The sequence below is a fragment of the Zonotrichia leucophrys genome, unplaced genomic scaffold (genome assembly GCF_028769735.1).
Source record: "Zonotrichia leucophrys gambelii isolate GWCS_2022_RI unplaced genomic scaffold, RI_Zleu_2.0 Scaffold_196_90382, whole genome shotgun sequence".
In the NCBI taxonomy this organism is placed as follows: domain Eukaryota; kingdom Metazoa; phylum Chordata; class Aves; order Passeriformes; family Passerellidae; genus Zonotrichia; species Zonotrichia leucophrys.
In genome coordinates, this window is record NW_026992401.1 from 48,309 (window position 1) to 61,219 (window position 12,911).

The 12,911-nt window shown below is 39.9% G+C and overlaps 2 protein-coding genes across 2 annotated transcripts in view; both read right to left on the bottom strand.

Annotated features, from left to right (window-relative positions):
* MYBPC2 (myosin binding protein C2) overlaps positions 1-11,303 on the bottom strand; it is a gene marked incomplete at its 3' end in the record, with an annotated part of 48,962 nt that extends 37,659 nt beyond the window's left edge. The window contains exons 1-4 of the mRNA XM_064738136.1: positions 11,294-11,303; positions 1,760-1,897; positions 650-667; positions 387-464 (exon numbers count right to left, since the gene is read on the bottom strand). Coding sequence (XP_064594206.1) covers positions 387-464; positions 650-667; positions 1,760-1,897; positions 11,294-11,303 — 244 coding nt within the window. The remainder of the gene's footprint in view (positions 1-386; positions 465-649; positions 668-1,759; positions 1,898-11,293) is intronic.
* Positions 11,304-11,483: 180 nt separating this feature from the next.
* The window catches only part of LOC135461150 (splicing factor, arginine/serine-rich 19-like), a 28,894-nt gene continuing 27,466 nt past the window's right edge, over positions 11,484-12,911 (bottom strand). Inside the window, exon 11 of the mRNA XM_064738137.1 lies at positions 11,484-11,715. Coding sequence (XP_064594207.1) covers positions 11,500-11,715 — 216 coding nt within the window. The 3' untranslated portion in view covers positions 11,484-11,499. The remainder of the gene's footprint in view (positions 11,716-12,911) is intronic.

Genomic DNA, 12,911 nt, shown 5'->3' on the forward strand with positions numbered 1-12,911 from the left:
CCCCCAAATCCCCCAAAATCCCCCAAATCTCCAAAATCCCCCCAAAATCCACTCAAATCCCCCTCAAAATCCCCCAAATCTCCCTCAGGACCCCCCAAGTCAGCCAAGGACCCCCCAAATCCCCCCAAAATCCCCCAGGACCCCCAAATCCCCCCAGGACCCCCAAATCCTCCCCAAATCACCCAAAATCCCCCCAAAATCCCCCCAAATCCCCAAATCCTCTTCAGGACGCCCCAAATCCTCCCCAAATCAGCCAAGGACCCCCCAAATCTCCCAAAATCCCCCAAAATCCACTCAATCCCCCTCAAAATCCCCCAAATCTCCCTCAGGACCCCCCAAATCCCCCCAAATCCCCCCAAATCCCCCCAGGACCCCCCAATCCTCACCGCTCTCCACCAGGATGTTTTGGGGTTTGCTGATGAAGAGCCCGTCGGGATCTCGGGGTTCGGGGGGGTTCAGATCGTCTGGGGGGGTCATTCGGGGTCATTCGGGGTCATTCGGGGTCATTTGGGGTCATTTGGGGTCATTCGGGGTCATTCGGGGTCATTCGGGGTCATTTGGGGTCATTTGGGGTCAGGGACCCCCCAAAATCCGAGGGAGGGGAAAATACAAAAAAAAAACTTGGGGGGGAAAATGGGGAAAAACTCACCCAAATCATCCTTGGGCTCTGCAAAGGGGAAAATGGGCACAAAAAATAAAATTATAACAGACAACAGCTAAATTATCCTTAGGATTAAAAAAAAAACAAACCCAAAATGCCACAAAGTTCTCCTAAAAATGCCCCAAAAATCCCCCCCAAAATCCCCCCCAAATCAGCCCTAAAATGCCCCCAAAATTCCCCCAAAAATCCCCAAAAATTCCCCCCAAAATCCACCCAAATATCCCCCAAAATTCCCTCAAAAATCCCCCAAGATCGCCCCAAAAATCCCCCCAAAAATGCCCCAAACTCCCCCTAAAAATGCCCCCAAAATCTCCCCCAAAAATCCCCGAAATCCCCCCAAAAATCCCCCATGATCCCCCCAAAATGCCCCCAAATCCCCCCAAAAATGTCCCCAAAGTCCCCCGAAAATCCTTCAAAGTCCTCCCCCCTAAGATCTCAAAATCCTCCCAAAATTCCCCCCAAACTTCTCCCAAATTTGGCCAAAATTGCCCCAAAATCTCCCTAAAATCCCCCCCAAATCCCCCCAAATCCCCCCAAAATCTCCACAAAATTCCCCCAAAACTGCCCTGAAACCCTCAAATTGCCCAAACTTCCCCAAAATTGCCCCAAAATTCCCAAAACCGGCCCCAAAACTTCCCTAAAATGCCCCCAATCTCCCTAAAACTGCTCTAAAACCCCCCAAAATTCCCACAAAATTCCCCAAAATCCCTCCCAATCTCTGCATTGCCCCAAATTCCCAAATCCCCCAAAATTGCCTCAAAATTCCAAAAATCTTCCCCAAATCCCCCCAAAATTCCCGAACTTCCCCCTTCCCCCCAAATCCCCGAAATCCCCCAAAATCTCCACAAAATTCCCCCCAAAACTGCCCCAAAATTCCCCAAAATTCCCCCGAAATCCCCCAAAAATGCCCCAAAACTGCCCCTAAATCCCCCAAAATTTCCCCAAACGGCCCCAAATTCCCTCCAAATTCCCTCAAAATTCCCAAACTGTCCCCAAACCCCCCTAAATTCCCCCAATTCCCCCAAAATCCCCCCAAAATTCCCCAAATCCCCCAAAAATTTCCAAAATTCCCCAAATCCCCCCAATCCCCTCCCCCACCTTTGGGGGGCTCCGCCGGCCCCTCCCCCGCGGCCTCGCCCTCCTTTTGCCCATTTTCCGCTTTTTTCTCCTCTTTTTTCTCCTCTTTCTTCTCCTTTTTCTCCTCCTTTTTCTCCTTTTTCACCTCTTTCTTCGCAGCTGCGGGAGGGGGCAACAAAAAAATCGGGGAGGGGGAAAAACCCCAAAATTTCTCCAAAAATTCCTCCAAAAATCGCCCAAAAAATCCCCACGAAAATCCTCCAAAATCCCCAAATAATCCTCAAAATAATCTCCAAAAATTCCCCCAAAATATCATCAAAAAGTCCCCCAAAAATCCTAAAATAAATCCTTTAAAATAAAAAAATCCCTCAAAAATCCCCCCAAAATCCCTCAAAAATTCCCCCCCAAAAAATCCCCAAAACCCCCCAAAAATCCCCAAAACTGCCCCTTAAAAATCCCCGAAAACTTCCCTCAAAAATCCCCCCAAAATCCCTTAAAAAACCTCAAAAATTCCTCAAAAATCTCCAAAAAGCCCCCCAAAAATTCTTTAAATATCCCCAAAGATCTCTAAAAAAATCCCAAAAAAATCTCCAAAAAATCCCCACGAAAATCCTCCAAAATCCCCAAATAATCCTCAAAATAATCTCCAAAAATTCCCCCAAAATATCATCCAAAAGTCCCCCAAAAATCCTAAAAGAAACCCTTAAAAATAAAAAAAATCCCTCAATAATCCCCCCAAAATCCCTCAAAAATTCCCCCCAAATATTTCCTCAAAAAATCCCCAAAACTGCCCCTTAAAAATCACTGAAAACTTCCCTCAAAAATCCCCTAAAAAACCTCAAAAAATCCTCAAAAATCTCCAAAAATCTCCCCCAAAAAATTCTTTAAATATCCCCAAAGATCTCTAAAAAAATCTCCAAAAATCCCCCCAAAATCCCCCAAAAAAATCCTCAAAAATCCCCGAAAAAATCCCAAAACAATCTCCCAAAATCCTCAATAATCCCGAAAAATCCTCCCAAAATCCCCAATAATCCTCAAAAATCCGCAAATAATCCTCCCAAAATCCCCCCCAAATCCCCAAATCATCCACAAAAACCCTCCCAAAAATCCCTTTAAAACCCAAAAAAATCCCAAAAAAATCCCCCCAAAAATCCCAAAAAATCCCAAAAAAATCCCCCAAAAAATCTCCCAAAAAAAATCCCCCAAAAAACCCAAAAACCCAAAACCACCCCAAAAACCAAAAAACCCCAAAAAATCCCACCCAAAAAACCCAAAAAACCCCCCCCAAAATCCAAAAAAAACCCCCAAAAACCCCCCAAAACAAAAAAATCCCCCAAAAAATCCCCCAAAAAAAATCCCAAAAAAATCCCCCAAAAAAATCCCAAAAAAATCCCCCAAAAAATCCTAAAAAATCCCAAAAAAATCCCCCAAAAATCCCTTTAAAACCTCAAAAAATCCCCAAAAAAACCCCAAAAAACCCCCAAAAAATACCAAAAAAATCCCCCAAAAATCCCAAAAAACCCCAAAAAATCCCCAAAAAAACCCCAAAAAATAAAAAAAAATCCCAAATTTCCCCTCCCCCCCCTCCCGGCCCCGTTGGGGGAGGGGAAATTCCAGGGGGGTCAAAGTGGGGGGGCCGCGACCCCCCCAGAAATGAATCAGCCCCAAAATATCCCAAAAATTCCCAAAAATAACCCGGGAATGGCCCGGGAGGAACCCGAGAGTAACCCGAGAGTAACCTGAGAGTAACCCGAGAGTAACCCGAGAGTGACAATTTTAGGGGTGACATTTAAAGGGGGGGACACAGGGACAGGTCGGGTGTGAATCCCATCCCCCCCCTAAAAAAATTAAAATTAAAATTAAAATTTAAAAAAAATCTAAAATTAAATTAAATTAAATTAAATTAAATTAAAATTTAAATTAAATTTAAAAAATTAAAATTAAAAAAAAATTAAATATATTAAAATATGGACGATTAAAATCTTAAAATTAAAATTAAATCATGAAAATTGAAATATTAAAATAAAATATGAAAATCAAACTATTAAAATTAAACTATTAAAAGTAAAATATGAAAATTAAAATATTAAAATTAAAAATGAAAATTAAAATATTAAAATTAAAATGTAAAAATTAAAATATTAAAATTAAAATATGAAAATTAAAATATTAAAATTAAAATTAAAATGTGAAAATTAAAATATGAAAATGAAAATGAGAAAAATTTTGGAGGGGATTCAAGGATTGAATTGAAAAATTTCGGGGATTTTTTTCGGTCGCAAATCCCTCTTGAAAATTGTCAGAACCCCGCCCTGAAATCCCAAAAAATCCCCCCAAAAAATCCCCCCCAAAATTCCTAAAATAATCCTCCAAAAGTCGTCAAAAATCTCCACAAAAATTCCCAAATAATCCCCAAAAATACCTCCCAAAAAATCCTCAAAACATCCTTTAAAAAATCCCCAAAATTCCCAAAAAGTCCCTCAAAAATCCCCCCAAAAATAAAAAAATAATCCTTTAAAATCCCCCAAAAATCCCCCAAAATCCCCAAAAATTCCCAAAAAATCCCCCAAAAATCCTTAAAAATCCCCCCAAATCCTCAAATAATCCCCAAAAATTCCTCAACAAAATCCTCCAAAAATCCCCACAAAAAATCCCAAATCATCCTCAACAAATCCCGAAAAAATCCCCAAAAATCCTCTAAAAATTCCCCCAAAAAAAATCCTAAATAATCCCCAAATATCTCTCAAAAAATCCTTTAAAATCCCCCAAAAATTCCCAAAAAATCCTTAAAAATTCCCAAATAATCCCCGATAATCTCCCCAAAATCCCAAAGAAATCCCAAAAAAATCATCAAAAATCCCCCCCAAAATCCCCAAAAAATCCTCAAAAAATCATCAAAAATAATCCCCCCAAATCCCCCAAAAATCCTCCAAAACCCCCACAAAAATTCCCAAATAATTCCCAAGAAATTCTCAAAAAATCCCCAAATAATCCCCAAAAAATCCTCGCAAAAATCATCAAAAACCTCACAAAAATTCCTAAAAAATTCCCCAAAAATCTCTAAAAAATCCTTAAAAAATCCTCCAAAAATCATCCAAAATCCCCACAAAAATTCCCAAATAATCCCTAAAAAATCCCAAAAAATTTCCTTAAAAACCCCCACAAAAATTCCCAAATAATTCCCAAAAATTCCCAAAAATTCCTCAAAAAATCCCAAAAATATCTTGGGACACGGGAACAGCCTGGCTGAGATTCCCATCCCCCTCCACCAGAAAATAATTTAAAAAATTCAATTAAAATTTAAAAAATTTTAAAAAAACTTGGGGGGAATGGAAGGATTTGAGGAGAAATTTTGGGGTGAAAATAAAGCCATTTTTGGGGGTGATTTTAAGGGTGGAAAATGGGAATTTTGGGCTGTAAAACTGCGAATTTTTGGGGTGATTTTAGGGTTTAAAATGGGAATTTCGGGGTGTAAAATGGGGGATTTTGGGGGTGATTTTAAGGCGTAAAAATGCGAATTTTGGGGGCAGTCTTGGGGTGAAAAATGGGAATTTTTGGGGTGATTTTAGGCTGCAAAAATGCGATTTTTTTGGGGGATGATTCTGGGGTGAAAAATGGGATTTTGGGGTGATTCTAAGGGTTAAAAATGGGAAATTTTGGGGTGAAGAAAGGGAATTTTAGGCCCAATTCCAGCGTGGGTCAGAACCTCACCTGAAAATGTCAAACGCCCCCAAAATTGTCACAACCCCCCCTTAAAATTGTCCCAAACCCCCCAAAACATCACCCCTAAAAATGTCACCTCCCCTTAAAGATTGTCACCCCAAAATTGTCACAAATTCCCTTAAAAATTGTCACAACCCCCCAAAATTGTCGCCAACTTCAAAATTGTCACCCCAAAAATGTCACCCCAAAATTGTCACAACCCCCCAAAATTGTCACCCCTAAAAATGTCACCTCCCCTTTAAGGTTGTCACCCCAAAATTGTCCCAAACCCCCCAAATTTGTCACCTCCCCTTTAGGATTGTCACCCCAAAATTGTCACAAATCCCCATAAAATTGTCCCAACCCCCCAAAATGTCACCCCATAATTGTCCCAACCCCCCCAAATTTGTCACCTCCCCTTCAAGATTGTCACCCCAAAATTGTCACAAATCCCCATAAAATTGTCCAAAACCCCCAAAATTTGTCACCCCCCCAAAAATGTCACCCCCCCAAATTTGTCACCCAAATTGTCACCATTCCCCGAAAATGTCACCCTAAATTGTCACAATCCCCCAAAATTGTCGCCAACTTCAAAAATTGTCACCCCCAAAAGTGTCACCCCAAAATTGTCACAACCCCCCAAATTTGTCACCTCCCCTTTAAGGTTGTCACCCCCAAAATTGTCACAAATCCCCCATGAAATTGTCCCCAACCCCCCCCAAAATGTCACCCCAAAATTGTCCCAAACCCCCAAAATTGTCCCAACCCCCGAATTTGTCACCCCACTCAAAACTGTCACCCCTAAAAATGTCACCTCCCCTTCAAGATTGTCACCCAAAATTGTCACAAATCCCCATAAAATTTTTCCTAAACCCCCCAAAATGTCACCCCAAAATTGTCACCACCCCCCCAAAATTGTCACCCCCACCCAAAATTGTCACCCCTAAAAATGTCAACCCACCTTAAAGATTGTCACACCCAAAATTGTCCCAACCCCCCAAATTTGTCACCTCCCCTTTAAGACTGTCACCCCAAAATTGTCACAAATCTCCATAAAATTGTCCCAAAACCCCCAAAATGTCACCCCATAATTGTCCCAACCCCTCCAAAATTGTCACCCCCCTTTAGGATTGTCACCCCAAAATTGTCACAAATTCCCAAAAATATTGTCACCCCCAAAAATTGTCACAACCCCCCAAAATGTCACCCCTAAAAATGTCACCTCCCTCAAACACTGTCACCCCAAAACCGTCCCAACCCCCCCAAAATTGTCACCCCCCCAAATTTGTCACCCCCCCAAAGATGTCACCCCTAAAATGTCACCTCCCCTGTAAGATTGTCACCCCAAAATTGTCCCAAATCCCCATAAAATTGCTCCCAAAACCCCCAAATGTCACTCCAAAACTGTCCCAACCCCCCCAAAATTGTCACAACCCCCCCAAATTTGTCACCCCTAAAATGTCACCTCCCTTTAAGACTGTCACCCCCAAATTGTCACCCCCCAAAAATTGTCACAAATCCCCATAAAATTGTCCCAAACCCCCCAAAATGTCACCCCAAATTTGTCACCCCCCAAATTTGTCACCCCCAAAACTGTCACCTCCCCTTTAAGACTGTCACCCCCAAATTGTCACCCTCCCAAAAATTGTCACAAATCCCCATAAAATTGTTCCCAAACCCCCCCCAAAATTGTCCACCCCCCCCAAATTTGTCACCCCCCCAATTTTTGTCACCTGTCCAAATTTGTCACCTCCCCTTTAAGATTGTCACCCCGAAATTGTCACAAATTCCCATAAAATTGTTCCCAAAACCCCCCAAAATGTCACCCTAAAATTGTCACCCCCCCAAAATTGTCACAAATCCCCATAAAATTGTTCCCAAACCCCCCAAAATGTCACCCCAAAACTGTCCCCACTCCCCCAAAATTGTCACAACCCCCCCAAAATTGTCACCCCTAAATTGTCAACCCCCCTTAAAGATTGTCACCCCAAAATTGTCACAAATTCCCATAAAATTGTTCCCAACCCCCCCAAAATTGTCACCCCCCCAATTTTTGTCACCTGTCCAAATTTGTCACCTCCCCTTTAAGATTGTCACCCCTAAAAATGTCACCTCCCCTTAAAGATTGTCACCCCAAAATTGTCACAAATTCCCATAAAATTGTTCCCAACCCCCCCAAATGTCACCCCAAAACTGTCCCCACCCCCCCAAAATTGTCACCGTCACCCCAAAATTGTCACCCCCCCAAAATTGTCACCCCTAAAATGTCACCTCCCCTTAAAGATTGTCACCCCAAAATTGTCACAAATTCCCAAAAAAATTGTCACCCCCATAAATTGTCACAACCCCCCCAAAATGTCACCCCTAAAAATGTCACCTCCCCTCAAAGACTGTCACCCCAAAACTGTCCCAACCCCCCTAAATTTGTCACCCCCCCAAAATTGTCACCGTCACCCCAAAATTGTCACCCCCCAAATTGTCACCCCTAAAAATGTCACCTCCCCTTTAAGATTGTCCCCCCAAAACTGTCCCAACCCTCCCAAAATGTCACCCGTAAAAATGTCACCCACCCCAAAATTGTCACAAATCCCCATAAAATTGTCCCAAACCCCCAAAATGTCACCCCAAATTTGTCACCCCACCCCCAATTTTTGTCACCTGTCCAAAATTGTCACCCCCCAAATTTGTCACCCCCCCCCCCCCCCCAGTTTTTGTCACCCATCCCAATCTGTCCCCTCCCCCCCCCCCGATTTGGAGGCGCCACCTGTGGGGGGGCTCGGGTGTCACCGCCCCTCCCCCCCCCGGGTGACACCAAATCCGCTGAGTCAGCACCGGCTGCTGAACCCCCCCCTTGGAAATCTGCCAAAAATTCCCTTTTTTCACCCCAAAAATCGCATTTTTCACCCCGGAATCACCCAAAAAAATCGCATTTTTGCGGCCTAAAATCACCCCAAAAATTCCCATTTTACACCCCAAAATCGTCCTAAAATCACCCCAAAAATTCCCATTTTTCACCCCAAGACTGCCCCCAAAATTCACGTTTTTACGCCTTATAATCACCCCCAAAATCCCCATTTTACACCCCAAAATTTCCCATTTTTAACCCTTCAAATCACCCCAAAATCACTCCAAAAATCGCATTTTTCACCCCGGAATCACCCAAAAAAAATCGCATTTTTGCAGCCTAAAATCACCCCAAAAATTCCCATTTTACACCCTAAGACTGCCCCCAAAATTCAGGTTTTTACACCTTAAAATCACCCCCAAAATTCCCATTTTAAACCCAAAAATCACCCCAAAAATTCGCGTTTATACACCCCAAAATCACCCCCAAAATTCCCATTTTCCACCCTTAAAATCACCCCCAAAAATGGCTTTTTTTTCACCCCAAAAATTTGCATTTTTACATTCCAAAATCGCCCGCAAAATTCCCATTTTTCACCCTTATAACCCCCAAAAAAATCGCATTTTTACAACCAGAAATTCACATTTTACACCCTAAAATCACCCCAAAAATTCGCATTTTTACACCCTAAAACTGCCCCCAAAATTCCCATTTTCCACCCCAAAATCACCCCCAAAAATCACATTTTTACACCACAAAATCACCCTAAAATCATCCTCAAAATTTGCATTTTTAACCCCCCAAATCACCCCAGAAATTTGCATTTTGCAACCCAAAACTGCCCCAAAATTCTCATTTTTACACCTTAAAATCACCCCCAAAATTCCCATTTTACACTCCAAAATCGTCCTCAAAATTCAAATTTTTGCACCCCAAAATCACCCAAAATATCGAATTTTTGTACCCCAAAATTTGCATTTTTCACCCAAAAATCACCTCAAAAAATCACATTTTTAACCCCTAAAAATCGCATTTTTACACCCAAAAATTCCCATTTCTCATCCCAAAATCCTCCCTGAAATTCCCATTTTACACCTCAAGACTGCCCCTAAAATTCCCATTTTTACACCAAAAATTTGCCCCAAAATTCCCATTTTACACCCCAAAAATTCGCATTTTTTACTCCAAAACTGCCCCCAAAATTTGCATTTTTACACCAAAAAAATTTCTTCCAAATTCCCATTTTTCAGCCTCAAACGTTGCATTTTTTCACGGCAAAATTTCACATTTTCCCCAAAAATTCCCCCCAAAATTCAGATTTTTCACCCCAAAAATTCCCATTTGTCAGCCCAGAATTGCCCCAAAAAATTCATTTAAATGCCTCATTCGCCTGATAATTAATGAATTAAAATGAATTAATTTTAAAAATTCCAAAGTTCAAAAAAGTTTAAAAAAAAATTTTAAAAGTTTAAAAATTTTTTAAAAGCCCAATAAATTAAAACAAATTAAAAAAACTTCAAAGAATTAAATGAAATTGAATTAATTAACACCCATAATTACAGAAATAAAAAAAAATAGAAAAAAATAAAATAAACCAAAATAAAATAAAACTAAAAATGAAATAAAAAAAACTAAAATAAAAGTTTAAAAAAACTACAATGAAATAAAAGTTTAAAATTAATAAAATAAAATGAAAATCCTCATGAAGCCGCTCTCCATTAAACCACGCCCAAATGATGTAATCACTCCTTAGGCCACGCCCACTGATGTAATCCCTCATTAGGCCACGCCCCCTGGCGGGGGAGATTCCGGTCTCTCCTCCCCCTCATTGATTCCAATGGAACATTCCGGCCCCTCCCCCCCCGTTTATGGCCCAATGGAACATTCCAGCCGTGGGGTTTTGGAATTTCCACCCCAAATTTTGGAATTTTCACCTCAAATTTTGGAGTTTTTCCCAATTTTTGGAGTTTTTTTCCCAATTTTTGGGATTTCCATCCCAAATTTTGAAATTCCCACCCCAATTTCCAGGAGTTTTCTCCAATTTTTGGGTTTTCATCCCAATTTCTGGGTGAAAAATCCTTCCAAAACCTGCAAATTTTCAGGATTTCCACCCAAATTTTCAATTCCCACCCCATTTTTAATATTACCACCCCGATTTTTTATTTTCCCCCGATTTTTTTTGGATTTTCCCCCAATTTTCAAAGTTTTTTTCTCCATTTTTTTTCCAATTTCCCCCAATTTTTCAGGATTTCCACCCCAGTTTTTGGGATTTCTTCCCAATATTTGAAGATTTTGCCCCAAGTTTTTGGGGTTCCACCCAATTTTTTCAGATTCTCCCCAATTTTTAATATTCTCCCCCAGTTTTTTTATCTCCCCCCAATATTTTGACATTTCCTCCCAAAGTTTTCAAATTCCCCCCAATTTTCACCCAATTTTTTCCAAAATTCCCCCAATTTTTGACATTTCCACCCCAAATTTTAAATTTTCCTGCCCTTTTTATATTTCCCCCCAATATTTTAGGATTTCCACCCCAAATTTTCAAATTTCCCCCATTTTTTTACAATTTCCACCCAAATTTTTTCCCATTTCCTCCTCAAATTTTCAAATTTCCCCCCAATTTATTCAAATTTCCCCATTTTTTTGACATTTCCACCCCAAATTTTTGCATTTCCCACCCAATTTTTTCCAATTTCCCCCCAAATTTTCAGGATTTTCCCCCCAAATACTGAAACCCACCCCCCAATATTTCCAATTTCCCAATTTTTCACCATTTCCACCCCATATTTTCACATTTCCCAACCCAATGTTTTCATATTTTCCCCCAAATCTTGAGATTCTCACCCCAATTTTTGGGTTCCCAGCCCAATTTTAGCTTTTCCCACCCCAATTTTTCAGGATTTTCCCCGAATTTTTTGACATTCCCACCTCAATTTTTCACATTTCCCACCCATTTTTTTCCAATTTCCCCCCAATTTTTTCCATTTTTCCCCCCAAAAACCACACCACACCGTTTTCCATCTCTAACCTCATTTATCCCCCAATTTTTGGGGCTCTGGGACCGCGCAGGACTCGGGGAAGGAAAAAATTCGGGGTCAAAAAAACCAAAAAATTCCACATAGCCAAAAAAGCCCAACCGGACCGAACCATTCCATCCATGGGGGGGGGTCGCTTTGGATTATTCCATTTCTGGGGGATTTTGGCGGGGATTTGGGGGTTATTTACAGCGGGGGGAGGGGCAGGGCGGGGGGGGGGTTGGGCCCGAGGTCCTTTTGGGGGGGTGGGGGGTTCTGGGGGGGGGGGGGTTGTCGGGGGGGGGGGCGGCCCCCCCCGCGCGGCGCCGTTTCCGGAAGTACTTGTAGCGCTGCACGTAGGCGCACACCAGGTTGTTCACCTTGACCGGGTTGATCTCGCCGCTGCGGCTGTGGCAGATCTGGGGCAAAAACGGGAAATTTGGGTTAAAATAAAAAATTCTGGGGGGTTTGGGGGATTGTGGGGGGTTTGGGCGATTTGGGGGGATATTTTAGGATTTTTTTTGGAATTTTTTTGGAATTTTTTTGGATTTTTTTGGAATTTTTTTGGAATTTTTTTGGAATTTTTAAAATTTTTGGGGGATTTTTTTGATTTTTTTAAAATTTTTTTTAAAATTTTTTGGAATTTTTTTGGAATTTTTTGAATTTTTTTGAATTTTTTGGAATTTTTTGGAATTTTTTTGGAATTTTTTTGGATTTTTTTTGGAATTTTTTCGAATTTTTTTGGAATTTTTTTTTAATTTTTAAAATTTTTTGGGGATTTTTTTATTTTTTTAAATTTTTTTGGAAATTTTTTGGAATTTTTTGGGGGTTTTTTTGGAATTTTTTTGGATTTTTTTTCGAATTTTTCTGGAATTTTTTGGAATTTTTAAAATTTTTGGGGATTTTTTTTTTATTTTTTAAAATTTTTTTTAAATTTTTTTTGAATTTTTTGGAACTTTTTTGGAATTTTTTTGGAACTTTTTTGGAATTTTTAAAATTTTTTGGGGATTTTTTTTATTTTTTTTAAATTTTTTAAAATTTTTTTTTAAATTTTTTGGAAGTTTTTGGATTTTTTTGGAATCTTTTTGGAATTTTTTTTTAATTTTTAAAATTTTTTTTGGATTTTTTTGATTTTTTTAAAAATTTTTTTAAAATTTTTTTTTAATTTTTTTGAATTTTTTTGGAATTTTTTTTGATTTTTTTTTTTAATTTTTTGGAATTTTTTGAAAATTTTTTGGAACTTTTTGGAATTTTTAAAATTTTTTTTTTGTAATTTTTTAAATTTTTTAAATTTTTTTTACATTTTTGAGGATTTTTTGGGTTTTTGGAGGATTTAGGGGGGTTTTTTGGGGTTTTGAAATTTTTTTGGGAGATTTTGGAGGGCGTTTTTGCTGGTTTTTTTGAGGGATTTCTTTTTATTTTTTGGGGGGATTTTGGGGTTATTTAAAGATTTTTGGTGGATTTGAGAGGAAATTTGTGGGGGATTTTTGGGAGATTTTTTGAGGTTATTTAGGGGATTTTTTTGGGGAGGATTTTGGTATTTTTGGGGATTTTTTGGGAATATTTTGGGGTTTTTTTTAGAGGATTTTGGGGGTTGTTTTGACGTTTGGGGATT